Source organism: Parasteatoda tepidariorum, chromosome 8 (genome assembly GCF_982258835.1).
Source record: "Parasteatoda tepidariorum strain Cologne lab strain chromosome 8, Ptep-v5.0, whole genome shotgun sequence".
In the NCBI taxonomy this organism is placed as follows: Eukaryota; Metazoa; Arthropoda; class Arachnida; order Araneae; family Theridiidae; genus Parasteatoda; species Parasteatoda tepidariorum.
This window is the reverse complement of record NC_141762.1, coordinates 10,885,787-10,904,385: the sequence shown is the minus strand read 5'-3', so window position 1 is coordinate 10,904,385 and position 18,599 is coordinate 10,885,787. Positions and strand designations below refer to the sequence as shown.

General features: G+C 29.1%; 2 protein-coding genes across 5 annotated transcripts in view; one reads left to right on the top strand and one right to left on the bottom strand.

Moving 5' to 3' along the window:
* Positions 1 to 266: 266 nt before the first annotated feature.
* On the bottom strand, positions 267 to 15,493 carry LOC107441091 (uncharacterized). 3 transcript variants are annotated; one of them, XM_016054237.4, is made up of 8 exons: positions 15,190 to 15,493; positions 11,909 to 12,023; positions 10,429 to 10,653; positions 9,416 to 9,607; positions 6,529 to 6,680; positions 3,534 to 3,695; positions 2,154 to 2,295; positions 267 to 420 (listed from the first exon to the last, which is right to left on the bottom strand). In XM_016054237.4, exons 1-8 carry the CDS (start codon positions 15,372 to 15,374, stop codon positions 385 to 387), a joined length of 1,209 nt encoding a protein of 402 aa, XP_015909723.3. In that variant the 5' UTR covers positions 15,375 to 15,493; the 3' UTR covers positions 267 to 384. The 3 variants fall into 3 exon arrangements, with proteins under 3 accessions (XP_015909723.3, XP_015909724.3, XP_087005950.1); XM_016054238.4 differs by having other exon boundaries at positions 11,930 to 12,023; XM_087149824.1 differs by lacking the exon at positions 2,154 to 2,295.
* A 1,192-nt stretch (positions 15,494 to 16,685) lies between these two features.
* LOC107441090 (endosome/lysosome-associated apoptosis and autophagy regulator family member 2) overlaps positions 16,686 to 18,599 on the top strand; it is a 66,139-nt gene continuing 64,225 nt past the window's right edge. For both annotated transcript variants that reach the window (XM_043039663.3, XM_043039662.3), the window contains exon 1: positions 16,686 to 16,989. In XM_043039663.3, coding sequence (XP_042895597.1) covers positions 16,882 to 16,989 — 108 coding nt within the window. In that variant the 5' untranslated portion in view covers positions 16,686 to 16,881. The remainder of the gene's footprint in view (positions 16,990 to 18,599) is intronic.

Sequence of the window (18,599 nt, the reverse complement as noted above, 5' to 3'; positions counted from 1 at the left end):
GTAAGCACTTCCCTAGCCTTTCATCTGGCTCTGTGGCGGTGACATGGTAGCGAGGTATAATTATTTCAAATATGGGTTACAAGATCAATGTTTATATTCTAAATCTAATATTGAAAGTAACCATTTTGGCATTTTACTTTTCATAGCCATTTCATTTGATCAGATCTTTCATAATAAGTATCTAGATAAATAATTTACGATAAAAATTAAATAAAGACTGTCAAACACTCAGAAATCAAATAAAAAATATCAAACAACATAACATCTTAGTTTTGATATTATTAAGTTATACTTTTATTTCAGAGTATATTTTTTCATTGTACTGTGTTCAATAACAACTAATAGCTGACACAGAATAGTGCACATAAGTTAACAGCATTTTCTTCAACTTCTTCCTTGATAGTATTTTTCACAATAAGCCTGTAAGAAAAAGGTTAAAGCATTTTGTTACACGATAAAATATTCTTTATGATAGATCATATTTTGAGATACTCCCTATATTTTAAACGTCAATAATCAAAATCACTTTGGAAAGGGAAAAAAAGGTATGTTTATTCGAAGAAAGTATGTTTCTACATCTGATTTCAAAATTTAAAATATCTTCTACCGAGTTTCCACTCCACAGGGAAAACCTGAAAAATTCAGAGAATTGAAAAATCACCTAAAATAGCAGGGATAATGCAGGGAATTTTGAGTTATTCCTTACAAACTGGAAAAATACAGGGAATTTTATTTCATATTTACATCTTATAAAAGTAGTAACCACTGAAAACGCAATCTATGAGATATTTAAGGATGATATTTCAGCCATACTAAACTATTCCATTATTATTATTTGTTTTAAATATGTTAAGCTAATCCTTATTTCTTTCAATTTTTCCAGCAATTAAAACTAGTATAGCTAGACTAATATAGATCATTGAGGAGCACAATGATTGTGTTTTTCCTCTTAATATATTGTGTATTATATGTACAAGAAAAAAAAATTTCCAGATTTGAGTGACAACCCTGTTCTACTCAAATTTCTAAGTGAATTTCAGTTTAACCCACAGGAGTAAAAACTAAAAAATTTATTTATTAGTTAAAGAGACCAGAAGCTAAAAGATTTCATATGTTAGTAGTACCCGCTTTCACTTATAACTTTCAAAAAATTTCTTCCACACAAAGAAATGCACCAGTCCCTCATATTAAAGAAGCATATGAAAATATATAACATGAAAAAATTCTTCACTATTTCATGTGTCAGATTGTTTAAATTTTTCAGTCCCATTTTCCTTTCTCACTGAATTTGTTGGCATAAATATGAGAAGTCAAGCTTCTCTTGACTTTTGTGTAAAATAAGGAGAATCTGAAATTTCTTCCTTATTCTGATCGCTGCGGACAAAAAGAAAGAAAAAAAGAATCAACAATTATCCTTTTACACCCAATTAACAGGGATTGGTCACTTATTCAAGGGCCTACTATTATATGTTTTATTCTGAGTTAGATATTAGTGATATTTGGCCAACAAACTACTGTAAATTTTGAGCCCTCTAACTGTTAAGATAGCTGTTTCAAACGTAAAAATCCCATCATTAAATCAAAATTTATTAAGGTATTCTGTTTTTTTATTTTGAATACTATCCTGTTCTTTGCTGTCTTGTTATTGGTTGTGGTGATATGAAAGTTAGGAGAGGTGGGTACTATCTCAATCCTTGTTCGGGTTTAACCAGGGTCAAAATTATGTGACACTCTTGACATGACTGTTAAAAGATAGAACCTTTTAAAAATGGAGCTGGGTACTTGGCCAAGGTTGGCTGTTCTGATTACTTAAAAATTGGATTTGTATGTCAATATTTTGCTAAATTTTTCAATTACATATTTTAGATAAAATAAAACTTTGCCTCAAAAATTATGATTAAACTAAAAAAGTTGTAATTAAGACGGTTCACAAAAATTAACATCAAGAAAGAAAATTTTTATCAGTCTTTGTCCAAACAATCAATACTATTGCAGACTATTAGAAACTGCTATTAAAACTTGTTTTTATAGTAAGGTAATATTATTGGTAATAAGGTAATACTCAATTTATTAACTTTATTATAATTCTTTTTAAATGTTTTAACAGTGCATCGATACTTTCTCGACTTTTAAAGTTTTTAAAATATTCTTACTTGATCAAACTGTGTTCCAAACTTATCTCTTAAAAATTTCAAATATTTCGCAGTTTGCTCAAAAACTGTTGCCTTATCAGTTTTCTCACTTATTCCAGGAATCATTTTTCGCAAAGAATTACAGGCTATAGAGACACGACTTCTATCATAAAAAGTAGAAAGTACGTTAGTTAAATAAGTCATACATTTCTCAAAAAGTACTTAAAACACATGGGTGACACATTTTATTATTAAATGACATAGTATAAAATTTTAGTAAAATAGATAATAAAAACGTATGAAAAATGTAAATATTGAGAAAAAATATGTATCAGGATGTATTGTTACTGTAAGAGGGACCAAATTTTGTAGCTCCTTTTTGAATTAAAATGACTGCAAGTCTTACATTAACACAAGTGACATTTTTGAAAGTTTTCATTATGATTTTTTTAAAAAGGTCTGGTGTCATCATGCGACAAACTTTAAATTCTGACAGGTAGTTTAGTTGCTGGAAAGATTTTTCTGCAAAGTAGCAATCTTAGTAAAACTTAAAATGTTTTTTTGTGAATATTTTTTTTTAATATTAAAGGTCACTTTTCCATTATTTATTGCACCGATTTCTATTTTTTTATGGATATTATACACATATTTTAAGTAGATTATTCTTTTTTTTATTATTATTTATTAACGTTTTAAACCATTTTAAGACCGAAAACTTGTAATAAAATAGGCTTAATATGAAAGTGTTGAAATTTTAGCATTCATTGGAAAATTATATAATTAAATTAAAAGGGGACCAGTGTTTCTGAAGCAAGCACTAAAAAATTCCTAAATTATTATGATAATAATTTTTTTAAATATATATATATATATATATGAATATCTTTACAAAAATAATTAAGTTAATTTTTATAGAAGTTAAATAATACACATTTCCTTAAAAAAACATGTGTAAATATTGTTTTAGAAATAAAAATGCTCTTAAATAAATGTATCTTAAGTATATTTAAAAGAATAAGAACCAAAAATCTTTTCATTTTTGTATATTAAATTAATTGTTCACGGATTAGAGTTCATGGTTATGATTAATTGAGTTAATCTTCATGGCTATCAAAATTAGGTTTCACTTCGGATGCAGTATGTTTTGCTGAACTCTTTACAATTTCTTCAAAAAGCAAGAAAACTTTTATAGTTTTTGGTTTATTTGAAATATAAAATACTGTCTAAAAATTAATATCTATAGAAGTAGTTTAAAGTGATTTATAACAGACACAGATTTTTATTCAATTAAGTTATTTTAAGAGAACTGTTTTAATAAATAATAAGTCTTATATGAAAGGTGCATTAGTTTTTTTTTAAATAACTATTTATATCATTTTAATATTGAAAAAGCCATCACACCTTCTTCGCCTTTCTTTTTCGTTGTGACTTTCTCTATCATCGGGTGCTGGACTGAAGAAATGCATTTCTCCATTTGAATCCTTGTAACCATAAACTACTTGATTGTCAGCTGTAACAAAACTTTCCATTGTCTGAGCAGAATTAATCCCTATATTCTCTACCCTGTTGAAAACAACATACTTAATATGATCACAAGCATAGATTTATTAAAATCAATAATATGAGTAAAACGTATACTCTTCTTTAAAAAAAATTTAACAGGCAGACCATAAATATTTATGAGATAAAGATCGACAAATAACTTTACTAACATTTAAGTTTACACTTACTTTAACATTAGGAGACAACAGCCTTTAACCATTATATCAAATAACATTTTTTTTATTAACTTTTGAGAATTATTTTGCTTTAATAATATGCATGTAAAGCCCAACACCTTCTATCAAACGAAAGATTTTGTATACATGTTTCTGTGAATGATTGAAATTGCTGGTAACTAACTTCTACCAGTGAATGTTGAAAAATCACATAGTCGCTTTGGTAAATGTCCAAAATATATACTAGGTCTAGTCAAGCGCCACTTCCCGGTATGCCTAACAACATAATTTTTTAAGGTCACTGCCCAGTATGCATTTAACCGGTACACCAAACGCTGATGTTTCTCCTAATCTATCCTCACCCAATATTATCCCAAAATGGGCAGTTTGACTATACCTATATATAAACAGTACCTAAATATAAAAGCATGCTTTCCTCCAAATGCCTTTTAGTTTTCTACTAAATTGAAAAACCTCTTTACTTTTTGTTACTGTTATACATTTAGACGATTTTGTCGGCAAACATAAATTTGAAAAAGTACTAGTTTTAAAAAAATATATATAATTACTTATAAACTTACTAATCTGATTTCCATGAACTAATTTTTTTTTTTCAAATTCTTACTTCATGAACACTCTTTATGTAGGTTTATGTTGCATTTAATACACCTCTAGATTACAAAATTTACATTTAGATTATTAGCAATCAGTTTATAACATATTGTAAATAAACATATATAAATGTTTGATGTAACTAAAAAAGATAATTTGACCTTTTCTGTAACAAGTTTGCCGCATGAATCTCCGAATTTAATGCCTGAACTATGAAAAAACACTTCTTGGAAGATGCTGCTTTCCAAACAAAGAAAAAATTATCAACAATATTTAACAGATTTCCAAAATATCTGTAAGAAATTCTTTTATCTACATTCCTCAATTTTAAGTAGATAAAGGGGAATAAGGAACCATATTCTATTTAATTTTAATGCTAAGGAGTGGAAAGAGTGGGTTATTGTTTTACTATACTTCAGTGAGAGAAGTATTTATTACGAGTCTGTTTTTAATTAGCTTTCAACGGGCATTTTGAAAATAACTTTAATTACAAAGCTTTTTCATTGTTATAATGAAAGTTAATTTTATGGAAGCCAGGAAAAGTCACAAATGTGTGTAATTAGACAATTTTCTACAAGAAATTTCAAAAATGGTGATATTTTTATTTTGCTATTTTTTATTCTCTTAAAAATGATAAAGTTTGTCTATGTTTGGTTGCGAATTAATTATATTTAAAGTGAACTACTTAATGACTTAGAAAAAAATATTAACAGTAAATATTCTCTTAACAGAAACTTATGTGGCTAGAAGCAAACAATTTATAGAATTGTTTTCTTTATTTGTTTTTATTTTTCTCAGTCTTGATTTTTTGTTTTATAATTTGACATATTAAATTCTTTTTTCTGTAATAAATGATTCTGTACCTATTGTTTGTAATTAACTGTAAATTTAAAAGCTAATTTTACCTTACTTCTGTAAGAAAATACAAATGTAAGATTTCTTGAACTGTGCGGTAAAAATAACTTTTGATTTAATGATCGGATCTTCACATTCTTCTATTCAATCTTAATGGTTCAAGGGAATGACCTAAAATATGTTAATTAATTACTGCAGACAATATTTTAAGTTACAAAATGAGACACTTTTTTTTATGTTGACAGAATATGATTTTTGACCCCCAAAATATGGGTAGTAGTATGGTCCCAATAGTTTGGTTAGAAGAATGGTATTAAGTTTAGACCCCTTATTGTTAATTTTACATTTTGCGTATTTCGGCTCATCTCTAGAATTTTTTAAAGCTAATAAAAAAACACTCTGCACATAATAATATTTGTTTATCCACAGATTTTTCATGCAAAAAATAATTTTAATATTTTTGTTATTATTTTATTTTATAATAGTCGAAAAAATTTTGACTGGTACAAAGTTTTACATCATTTTAAAGAATGTAATATATGACAATTATAAAATTTGAACGCAATCGGTCGAACAGTTTTTGAGAAATCGGATTTTAAATATCTCCCAACCAAACTATTGGAACCCTATTTCCCAGGTTGCGGCTACTACCTATATTTTAAAGATCGAGAATCAAATTCTGACGAAAAAGGCTTGTTTATTCAGAGAGATATGTTTTTGTGTCTGATTTCGTAACTTAAAATATCGTCCACACTTAACTAGCATATTTGATGTCAAGCTCTCGAACCATTAGTCATAGTACGTGAAAATCCGATCTTTAGATCAAAAATTGTTTAAAGTGTTTTATTATTATTATTTATTCTGGTGCTCTGTACGCATGAACGCTTTAACCAACTAACGGTTCTGCACATAAAAAGTCGTATTTTAACTTCTCCGCATAGAAAAACCGGTTTTAACCAACTAACGGTTCTGCGCATAAAAAGTCGTATTTTAACTTCGCATAGAAAAACCGGGTTTTCCATGTTATTAAATAGGGAAATGAATATTTGGGAGAAACTTTCTCCTAATTTTGCCCATTTGCTAAACCAGCAGTGGGTTAAAATTGCATTTTATTTCAGGTAGGAAAAATCAAAATGAAATACCATTTTATTCCAACTTTACTCTTAAAACTTTGAATGAATTAAAATACATTTATACAATAATTTACTTACCCACGATACTCATTTAAAACATCGCTGGTATCCAAACTGCTTGTCTGATAAAGAACATTGCTGGCGGTGGAACAATCGCTGGTTGCAGTCGTACTGCTAGAAGTTGAATTAGTTACCCATGATAACCCATTCATAGCAGACACGTCTGAAGCCTGTAAAACATATAAAGATCCTGTGTTACCGATTAAGAAAATTTTACGAAACTAAAGAAAATTTTAAAAAAAAAATAATAATTGCATTAAACTCTAAATGAAGATGGACAGAACTTAATGCAACAGCTACACATATATGTTACAAGCTCATAACAGTTATAAAAAATAAAAAGTAGCATTGCATTAGCTAAAAAATTTTATTTCGTGTCACGAACAGAGCCTTTGAAGAATAGCCTTTAAATATAAGCAAGGATGCCATCTTATACGGATTTTTTTAAGTGTCTACAGGTAATTGAAGGCTTTTGTAAACTTTGCATGGTTTTTCGAAATTCTTTCACCAAGGGAAATAAAAATAAATCCACAGCTTAAGTGCCTTACACTTGAAGCAAAGCTATAATTCCGCATCCGGCTTGCACCGACCACAATGCTGACGTAAAATATCCACAAGGTGACATTTTTTGAAGCTAATGAATTAGGCATTCTGGACATAATCCACTTAACATAAGGGCTAATTTCCAAAAGCTCTTTTTTTTTTTCAAGAAAGCATTTTCTATGTAACAACCAAGGGGAGGCCTGGTTGGTAGGGTACTGGGCCCATGTCGAAGAGATCGTGGTTTCTATCCCCACCGAAGACTCCTCGCGTAGTAAATGTTGACTGATGCACGTTAAATCAGTCGGGTCACAGAATCCTCCATGTTCCCATAACAAATCAATACCTCTGGTGGTGCAGGAGCTCCCTTGTCCTCTGGATTGGGATTAAAATTACAAGGATACGGAGTTGAGTGTTGGTAGTCGTAAGCGCAGAATTGGGTCGGCTGTTCAATGACTGTTATACAACGTAAAATAACAACTAAAGGTTGCACAAAAGCAGTGTTGAATAATAGCTTGGGTATTTATATTTCCAAAGAAAAAGCATAATTTTGCTGGAATAATGTTAGAGTCATAGAATAGATCTAGAAGGGGTAAACTGACTGAGACTGTCTAGACCGGTAACAGGCTGTAGTGCCTAAGAAGAAGAATGTTAGAGTTATAAAGTTGCAGCTTGTGACTTGCCGCCACGGCCTTATTGATAATTGATAAATTGCGATTTTTCCACGTTGAAGAGAACAATTTAGACCCATGGTGGATCAGAGGATAGAGCACTCGCCTCCTAATGAGATGACCCGGGTTCGATCCCAGCGATAGCTGGTTGATTCGAATTCCGCTCCCGGCTCACACCGACTACAGTACTGACGCGAAATATCCTCAGTGGCAGATAGATCATGGGTTAAAGTCCCCTTGCCTTCAGGCTAACTGTGCGTAGTTTTCGTTGTTTTCCTCTCCGTGTAACGCAAATGCGGGTTAGTTCCATAAAAAAGTCTTCCTCGGAAGCAAAATTTCTCCCAATACTTGATCCAGGAGTCCCCTTGTCTTCAGGATTGTGTTCAAAATTACAAGGCAACGACGATCATAAAATATTCGTGATGATGGTAGAATTGATCCCCATGGTTTTGATTAGCTCTAAAGCAGGTCTTTGAAATGTTCCATAAACTTTGAGGTAACCATTGATATTTTTAGGAATAGATCCACCACGGTAATGTTGAGGCAATCCAGAACGTGCTCCAGAGATACTGGGATGTTGCAGCTTGAGCATGGATGAAAAGTTTCATTCCGTTTTCAAATCTCATTACATTTGTGTATTACATCATTAATATTTGTGAAATTAATATATTTTTTATGGAACTAATATAATGAAATGTTGTTGTTTTTTTTTTAAATCTGGAAGAAATGTATGCATCTTATAGTTTCTAAACTACAGGGTAGTAAATTATTAACTACTCTTTAGTTAAAAAACAACTAAATATTTAACAAATAATTCCAAGAAACTGAAGCGGTAAGATGTTACCTGATTAAAAACTTCATTCACTTCTAAAATATACTAATCGGAAATAACAATCGACATGTTTCAAGCGCTCAAAAACAGGCACTCGTTTTCAAGACTTGCCAAACGTGAATGAGGTAAAGCAAAAATGATTTGAAATAAAAACAAGTTGCTCGACATGAATAGATCGACTTTCAATCAATACCTTTGGGGGTACTGGATTGGAGATCGATCGTTCTCTGATTCGGGTCAAAATTATGATCTGCGGATGTATGAAAGGGTCCGCCCTATAAACGGGTGTGGTAGAAGTCGAATTCTTGGACATAGATGGCACCACGGAAAAACAAGAAACGCACACTCTGCCTTAAATTTGCTCGGTTTCACCAATCAGGCTTGCTAGTATGGCAAGTGGCATGAGAAACAACAACAGATCGACTTTTAGACGTTTCAACAATTGTTGTGCTATAGACGTTTCAGCAATTGACGTTTTTTTTTTTTTTCTCTCTCGACTATTGTGGTTTTTCTTGATTTGTTTCTCACCTTAATTTTTCTGTGGCAATTTTTCGTTTTATAATTCTAATCACTTTCGTTTATTCTCATTGACGTCTATTCTTAAGCATTTTAAACATGTCGATTGTTATTTTCAATTTGTATATTTTTGAAGTGAATGAAGTTTTTAATCAAGTAATATCTTACCACTTCAGTTTCTTGGGATTATTTATTTAATACTAAATAGTTGCATGGCTTATAAATGTTTCATTTTGACTTGGAAAAATATATATATTTTTTTTTTGTACTGAAAAGCATTTCTACAAGTTGGCTACCTTGTGTTTTCAATAACAGACACACCTTTTTCCAGGTTATTATAGTTTACCTTTTTTGCGTTTAGCATAGTATATTCAGGTGGTTGAACGTCCAACATGATTTGTTGGTATGTTGCTCCAATATTTTCTGTAATACTGGATACTGCAGTTTGAAGAATATCCGATCCCACATTCGGATTTATATTTTGAAGATCATTTTGTGTTAAGTACACAGGCATTTCTTTCAGTGGAGCAGTTGATACCTGGAATTAAGAGATGCATATGTAATTGTAGCGTCGATATTCAATATATATAGTAGAATAGTTTTTGTTTTCACGGAGATATACAAAATAATAGGTATTTAAAGCGTATCTACTAAAAAAATAATTAGAGAAATTAACAACAAATGAAGAACTTAGTGCTGCGGTTTCCTAGGGTTCCGTGGAACGATGTCAGGGGGTATCGAGAGTTAGGACAGTTTTTAACAGCAATGATTTCATTTATATCCAATCAATTATTCATATTTTATTTACTATTTCGCTTGTTTATATCAACTTCTTAATGTTAAATTCGAATGAAAAAAGTAACAAAATTTCCCATCGAGCTTTTTAGCTCAAAATAAAATAAAGTTCAAGAATAAAGAATTACGTTTTCCTGAAAACTATTCTCGTCGTGTGAAACAGATCTTTTTTAGAAATCATAATTCAGCTTATTTTATCCATTTTTTGCACATGCATACCAAGAAAAAAATTCATGTTACTAAATATTTCATTCTACACTTTAAATAGTTTTGAAATAATTAGTAGCCAGCATGTAACAGAAGAAAAAAATCAAACATTTTGGAACAATAAGTAAATGTATTGTATAGGTATGTGTTTGTGCAAACGTATAAGTAAATGTACTAAAACAAAATTTTGTTACTTTTTTTGACGTAACAAATGTCATAAAAAAATTCCTAAACCGTTATTTCCTAATATTTAAATATTACTTTTTTTTTATTTTTACATATAATTTAAATTTTATTTCAATTCAACTTTTCGTAGTTTCAAAAAAAGAAAAATCAATAAATTAAATTTAGCATTACCTGAGACGATACAGTGGATTCATTTGTAATAATATCCAAATCTTCATTAATATATACTTTGTGAGTCGAATTTTCAGGCGCCACATCGCTTAAATTACAAAGTGAAGATTTTTCCAGTGATTGCTGATTATTATTGGTTACAGCTTGTAAGCGAATAACCTCAGCTCGACCTCTCTGAAATTCTTCCGTATTTGGTGCAAAATTTGCTGACCCCATGTTCTGTTTCTGAAATAGCATATAAAAATCAACTAAAATATACAAAAATGATGTTATATGTTAAAAATGGAAACATGAATAATTTTTCAACAAATGATCGGATTTTCACGTTCAGATCCGGGGATAGATCGTATTTTGTCTTAATAAATATACCCTTAATTTATTTTTTAGCTGCTACCTCAAATTAATAACCGTTGTTGAACAGCCGACCTAATTTTGGGCTTACGACTACCAATGTTCAACTCCGTAGCCTTGTAATTTTGAACCCAATCCAGAAGACTCCTGGATCAAGTCTTGGGAGAAATTTGCCTTCATGGAGCACTTTTTGAGGGAACTAACTCGTATTTGTGTTACATGGAGAAGAACACCACGAAAGCCTCCCACGGTTAGCCTGACAGCAAAGGGTCTACCACCCATGATCTGTCTACCACTGAGGATATTTTACGTCAGCACTGTGGTTGGTGCGAGCCGGGTGCGGAATTCGAATCAGCCAGCCATCGCTGGGATTTGAACCCGTTTACCCTAATTGTAAGGCGAACGCTCTATCCCTTGAACGCTCTATCCCTCAGAATATCGAGGTAGCTGCTATCTGAAAAATATGGTCCCAATAATTAAGTCAGGAGAGCAGTTTATTTGTTTGTTTTTTTCGTCTTATTTTTGTAACTATTTCACCAAAGAAAAAGAAAAATTTGACACAGAATTTTAAAGCCCACCTTTCCATAGATAATTCTCATAAAAATTTATTTCTTATTACATAATAAAAAATGGTTGAAAAAATTTTTAATTGCGAGATACAATTTTAACGTAATTTTAAATTGCGTTGTTTTAAATGACAAAATCCTTCATTTGTATAGAATCGGTAGAAAGATTTTAGAGAAAGGAAATTTTAAAAAATGCAACTTATTTAAACTCACAAACTATTCCATCGCTTTTCTATAAATTTTGTATTTTGTTATTTAACATGTAATAACATATTTTAAAATGAAGTTGCAATGTTAGTTTTATAAAGGACTATGAACCTTGAAATTCATTTTCCTAAAATTTCTAAACTCGTGTTACTGTTATAGATGAGCTTACCAACTCTTGATATCCTCACTGTCGAAAAAATATTAGTATTTTTATCAGTGATTCCTAAAACGTTTACCGATTAAATAATGTTAGAAAATATTCTATTATATATGATAGCAAATAGCGTTTTATTTTTCTGCATGAGTAAAATAAGCATCTAAGTTATATAAATTTTCATAGCTTAAATAAATCTTACTTTTGAATATTGAACACTAACTTTTATCCTAGTGTTTTGAACATCCAACTTTCTGGCAAGATCGGAATCTGCAGATAGTATAGTGATATTCTTGTTTCCGTCATTGCTTGCCAAACTGAAAATCAACATTTTTTTACTATAATTTGGTAGTGTAAATTATTTTTAAGCAGCGCTCAAATTTCGAAACAGTTATGTGATGTGCTGTAAATGAGATCCATGTATATAAATAAAAACTTTACAGTATTCTTACATACAATACTCTTCTGAAATTAAGTAGGCGTTTTGAGGATACACGACCACACTTTTTCCCCCTCGATTACCATGGTTACGAAAAGCTTTTTGCCCCCCCCCCCCCCAAAACTGAATGTTTCAATAAGAAGTTGGAATATATGCAGGCGTGAGGGAAAAAAGCAAGATTTGCGGATACCATGGTAACAGAGAGAGGAAAAATGTGGAGACAGGGGAAATCGTATAGTCTATTAAATTTACTTTTTTGAAATTCTTTTACATACAGACGAAATTGTTGGTAAAAATTTTCTCATAAAATTAACATCAACACTTAAATATTTAGCACGTTATTTGTTCTCTCAACACTTAAATATTTAGCACGTTATTTGTTCTCTCTTTTAATATTTAGTCAATTTTACTTCTACAAGATTATTATACAGTCATTTTATAAATATGAAACATACTTAGTTTTCCTCTGTCTTTTTTTAGCGTTGGCAACAAAAAAGTTGAATATCAAGCGTGTAAGCTGTCATAAGCGGGAAAGCGTAAACATGCACGTTTGCAAATTTCTGAATAAAAAAGCTTTCCCGAGTGAACAACGATAAACTGAAACAAACTGAGATATAAACCAAGAAGAACTGAAAGGTTAAACGCTAGTAGTTCATCTTAATAAACAAACTGTTCTATAGTATGTTTAAATTACACTTAAGCAGATTCAATCACAATAATTTTATTCTTTGAAATATGATGCTGTTTCGTTTTTTAAGTATAATTAATGTTTAGTTTCTCCTGTGTTTTTCTATATTAATGTCACTTATTCCAATCTAACTTACTAATATTTAGATCATTTTACAGTGATGACTCACAGCTCTAAAATTTATAATTGTGTTTTTAACAAAGTTGTGAATCTTTACAGCATGCCATTTATTTCAATTTCAAAGCTTTTATTTCAATAATTTACTATTGACTAAAAACTTTAATTTCTTAAAAAGGTAATTAATCTAAATTCTTACGATTTTATGCTAAACCACATGTCAAAAAGGTTTAACTTTTAGTAGCGAGCAAAGCGGGCATGGTTTGCAAAGCAAACCATATAAGATTGTATAGCAATGTTTGGAAGCGTTAGTGAGCAGGGGGCATAGCCAACTAGTTTTCAATAATTTCTCTTTCAGAAGCTATTACCACTAATTCTATGTGAAAACGGCATTAGAATCTCACCAACAGAAGAACTATAGCGCCTCAAACGCGGGAAGGAAGCATAATCGAACTTTATGGTTGCTCTTTCAGTATATTCATCACTATTAGAATAATATTGAAGTAATAAAAGATTAAAAAATAAAATTAATATTAAAAAAATCTATTTTAAACTGCATTATTTTTATTATCAGCTAATTAAAAAAGTTGAAATGATTTTTTAACCACAAAAGTTTAAGTATAAGCATGTGAGCGTAAAAGAATGAGAAGCGAAAAAGCATTGAGTATCTAATTTTTTACGTTTTCGTTGCCGCAGGATTTTGAATAAAAATTATTCTCTCACTCTTAGTAAATTAATAGAAAGTGTATTTTTTTAAGGATTTGTAATTTTTTAATATTAATTTTAGTATTCTTGCGTAGCAGCCAACAACACGAGTTTCTTTTTTTCTAATTCATAAAGTATAACTGCTTATTAAATTAGAAAAAGTATTCTAACTTATTGATCTCAAATAAGCTGTTTTCCAACCAAACGAACCAAATAGCAGCTTTTACATCTATTATACTTTTTATAAAACAGTTTTTATTGTGGTACACAAAGCTGGCTACTATTAGAGTTAGAGGATCTTTGTTTTTTATATCAGAGGAACAAATTTGGAAACCGACGCCTTTTAAGCTATTTTGTTTATAAAAAAAATCAAAATGGTTGCATAACAACAATAAAATTTATTTTCCGTCCCCATTGTTTATTTTCATTATGATGATATTAATCAGGTTCTAGGAACCGTAAAAAAAACTATTATAGTACTTATGCTATAGGTACCTATATAAATTCATTAAGTAACTATTATCATAACACAATACTAGTAGTGCCTAATACAACAATTAATTATTAAACATCATTGGCTACAATAATTCTTAGGTGATTTTTTTAAGGACCCACGAAATGAAAAGTACCCTTAAAAAGTTTACGACACAACTAACATATGAATGAGATCCTGGTCGTCTAAATAATTTTAAAACAAATTTTATAAACCAATAAACATATAATTAAGCATAAATTTGGATGCTTCTAGAAAATATCCTCATATGAGTAAAAGATTGCAGCTTATAAAGATAAGCACCAAAAGTTACTAAACCATAACCTAAAAGTTATCAAAGGTAACCCTTTTATTAATCATAAAGTAACAAAGGGATACCATCTTACTTGTCGGTTAAAGGAGGCCGCATAAAATCGCCTTACTATTGTTGACGCCAGTGTTGCTTTATTAATTTGATAATGGATACTATTACGTTTAGGATTAAAAATAATACGTGCTGTGGTAATAAGTTGTTGCATAATGTAGGTAAGTAATAAAAGTTCTATGGTTGTAATAGGTTTTTTATGGTCACCAATTTACGGATAAGTACTACCATATTGCTGAAAGTATTTCTCTTCGTCACATGAAAAGTAAATTATCATTTAATTGTTTTCACAGAAATATAAATTTATTTTAAAAAACTACAAAAAGTTGTATGTTAAATTTAATAATTTTAATTTTTTCTGTAATTTTCTAATTTAAAAAGAAATCTTTTTTTTTTGCAACAATATTGGCATCTTTAAAAAAACTGAAAGACAAACAAGAAAAAATGGGTATTTGTCGCCATGTTTTACGAATTGCTTTTACAATTGGCTAATCATTACAATCAATATTAGTCGCCAAAATAATTTTATCTGAGGATTATATTTTGCTATAAAAAACTTAATAATCACAAAAAGACAATTTTTTACAATCAAAACAGGAAACGGAGCAAAAATTTTAAAAACATAAACTATGTAAAATTATGCATGAAATTTAGTTTGACTAATATAATAAAAATACTATTCTTGCGTTTCCGAAAAAGGAGATTCATTGAGCCCATCATCTGGATTTTCTTGTTCACCAAACTCATCAACTATATTCTTTAGCTTTTCTTCATTTCTAAATGAATTTTCAACTACGTTGTTATTGTTATTAGAAATAGTTCCTATAATGTCTTGCTTGAGAACTAGAGTTTCGTCCCCCATTTACGATTCTGAAAAGAACTAAATAATTTATCGTCTGAAAAGAGGAAAAACTACAAAAATGAATAGTTGTTCTAAATATTTACATGACTTAATTTTTTTAAATTTAAACTGTTGCCATTTCCGCGTAAAAAGTAACTGACTTTGAAATAAATTGAAAATTAAGAGTATTATGGAAAATTAATATATATATATGAACAAAACAGCTTGAACGAACACTCATAATCAGTGTTCTTTTTTTATATATCCTCGTCAACGTGATATGTTCAACATTTGTAGAATTTAGTTAACTTTGAAAAATATTTCATATTTCTTCCAATCCATTATTATAATTTAATTTAAAATTTATGAAATAATATTAATTATAAGTTGATATTTATTAGCTAGTTTCTTGTTTATAATTTGCAGTACACAAAATGTTATTTTTTTAAAACTGGATGTGTTTAAAGTAGAGTGCTGGCCTACCGAGATCGAGCCAAAATTTTCTTATTTTTTTATTGTGATACATATGTTATAAACTTCAAGCTTAAAAATTAACCTTCAATTGTATATTTAAAAAAAAAAAGTAATGTACTAGAAATAGTCAATCATATGTTTTTTTTCCCTCAAATGATTTTGTCTCTAGTTTTTATAAATCTAAGGGGAAAATCAGCTGCTTTCTGATTTCTCAATTTTGAAAACATTCTATTACATGTTCATAAACTAGTCTCCCATCACCACTTTTTTATATATATAAATACAGTAATTATCGTTTGCACATTCATTGCTGATTTTTTAAGAAAAATAATTCTTGTATTTAGATACATAGAAAACGATTTTTTAAAAGAATATTTTTAGAATTTTTATAACAAAAATTTGTACGCTGACTAAAATTTTAAAAAAGGTTTAAATAAGCATTATAAAAAAATTAATTTTTGGTAAGTTCAGCAAGCTATATCTTAAAACTTTTTCGGAATTTATCTGTGATATCCGTACTTGAAGGAAAAAAATTCTTAATTTATTAAAGATATTTTTAATGTAATGCAAAATTTCAACTGTTGAGTCAAACAATTAGTTACATTTCATTTACAAATCCATTTTAGTTATATTTAATGTATTTACAAAATTATTCTTATTTTATTAATATTATTTTTGCAATAATGATTTCAAAAGAGGGAAAGAAAAAAAACAGAAATCAAAGGACTCTATGAAATCTTCAAGAAAAAGAAGGAAAAAATGTGACTAAAGATACACGACAAAAAGATGCAACCCTGCTTTGTCTTAATAAAACTAACAACCCTAAAACCAATCTATTTTCCGTTTCCCTGCAAGAGCCAGATGCCGAAGAGCGCGCGACTCTCGTATAAGGACACGCGAGACAGAAATGTGGTGAATTGTACTACGAATTAGATTATAAATATTTATCTTTTGAAATCCATTGTAAAAAACATGGTAAATACTGACAAGCTTATTTAAGTGCATGTATTTTTGACATTAGTGAATCTAATCAAACAACTTTTTTTAAAAAAAGATGATGTGGGAAAAAAACGTCTGGAAAAATACAGTCTACTTCTCCGTATGGCTTATAAGTTTGGCAGGAAAGCTATGCATTGCAGATGAACTACCGACATGCTTGCCAGTAAGTTATTAAATTTAATAATTATTTTAAGGCTTTAATTGGTTTTTTAATTGTTTTTTTTTAATTCGTCTGAAAATAAAAGAGAAATAAATCAATTTCAAAACAAATATGCTATAAATGAGTCGCTCTCAGCTCTAATTGATTTTCTCGATCATTTATCGTGTTTTTTGTTACATATAATTCTAAAAGCGTAAACTGAAAAAAAAAACTTAATAGTATTGAAATGAATTTATAATGAAGATAATTAGAAGAGTGATGATTGTTTTCGAACAAATTTTAATTCGTTGACTTATACCATGCGTACCATTCACCGATTATGCAATCAAAACTGATATGTGATGAACAAAATCGTGTAATGTTAGTTCAAAAGCGTGTACGAGTACCAATTTATATTTGTTCAAAATAGAATTAGTTCAAAAGTTGTAATCTTTATTTATATATTTTTTAAAGTGTTTTATAAATTTAAATATTTATGGATGAACCAATTGTTTTAGCACTTCAATTTAAGACATTTTTAAAAAGTAAAGTTCATCGATTTTTTCCCTGAATGGCTCTATTGTTGTATTTTTTATGTTTAATTCTAAAGGTAGAACTGAAAAAAAAACTCATATTACACAAATAAATTAAATTATTAAGATAATTAGGGGAATTCTGATACTTTGCGAACAAATTTTAATTTGTTAGCTTGTATTATGCATGCTATTTATCGATTTTATGTACAACTAAAGCTGATGTGTGGTGTGATAGATGAACAAAATATTGTAAATATTGAGATATGTTGAGAACTTTCAGTAATTCATCAGCATGTACTTTCTACATTTTTAAAATCTTTAATGGAGAAAAAAAATGTGTTCTTTTTTTAATCAGAACATCTATAACACTAAAATTTTTACAATTACCTTATAAATAACTCAAAAATTTGCTTAACATATTATGGAAATTTCATGCATCTTAAAAGTTTCAAAAAGTTTACTAAAATTAAAACGTATATTTTTTTTTCCTTTAAAGAAAAAAAAAGTAATGTAAATGAGACAATTTAAAATTGAAATCAGCAGTTGATAGATTTCATTTTAATTTTTTTTAACTTTTATATAAAGATTATTATTAGTATATTTATATTAAAGTTTATACTCTTTAATTGTATAAAAAATAAATCTGAAAATTTCAGATTTTTATGAAAAAAAATTAATATGTTAAGAATTTTTAAGTATAGTATAAGTGAAAGCAATACCTGCGAATAGATGTAAATAAAATATTTTAAAAATCATTTCGGTAGGGCATATATCAATAATGCTAAAACTGATTCTTTAGAAATTACTTATGATATCTCCTTGAAATTTTTTGGGGGATATTTGAGATTATATCAGTTGTATACCGTGATGATGTTTTAGCGTTAACAGAATACTTTTTGAGCTATGAAAGATTGTTGATGAATTTTTTTTAAAAATTAAAGTTCTCAGTTCATAATTCTGAAAAACAATTCTTGCCAAAGATATGTATTAACAGTTATCACAGTGTAAACATGTATATGTAAATATTCTGTGGGGAAAAAAACTGAAGAAATATCTTGTTTAGATGCTGAGAAAAGATACATCGAGAAAAGGTCAGTT

Bases quoted from the DNA above. Each gene is read 5' to 3' on its own strand.
- LOC107441091 (XM_016054237.4), bottom strand. From the start codon at position 15,374: ATGGGGGACGAAACTCTAGTTCTCAAGCAAGACATTATAGGAACTATT. The intron at 3,696-6,528 runs GTAAGTAAATTA...TGTTTTCAACAG, and splicing joins GTTTTAAATGAGTATCGTGG to GGTAGAGAATATAGGGATTA. The intron at 2,296-3,533 runs GTGTGATGGCTT...TTTTTATGATAG, and splicing joins GAAAAAGAAAGGCGAAGAAG to AAGTCGTGTCTCTATAGCCT.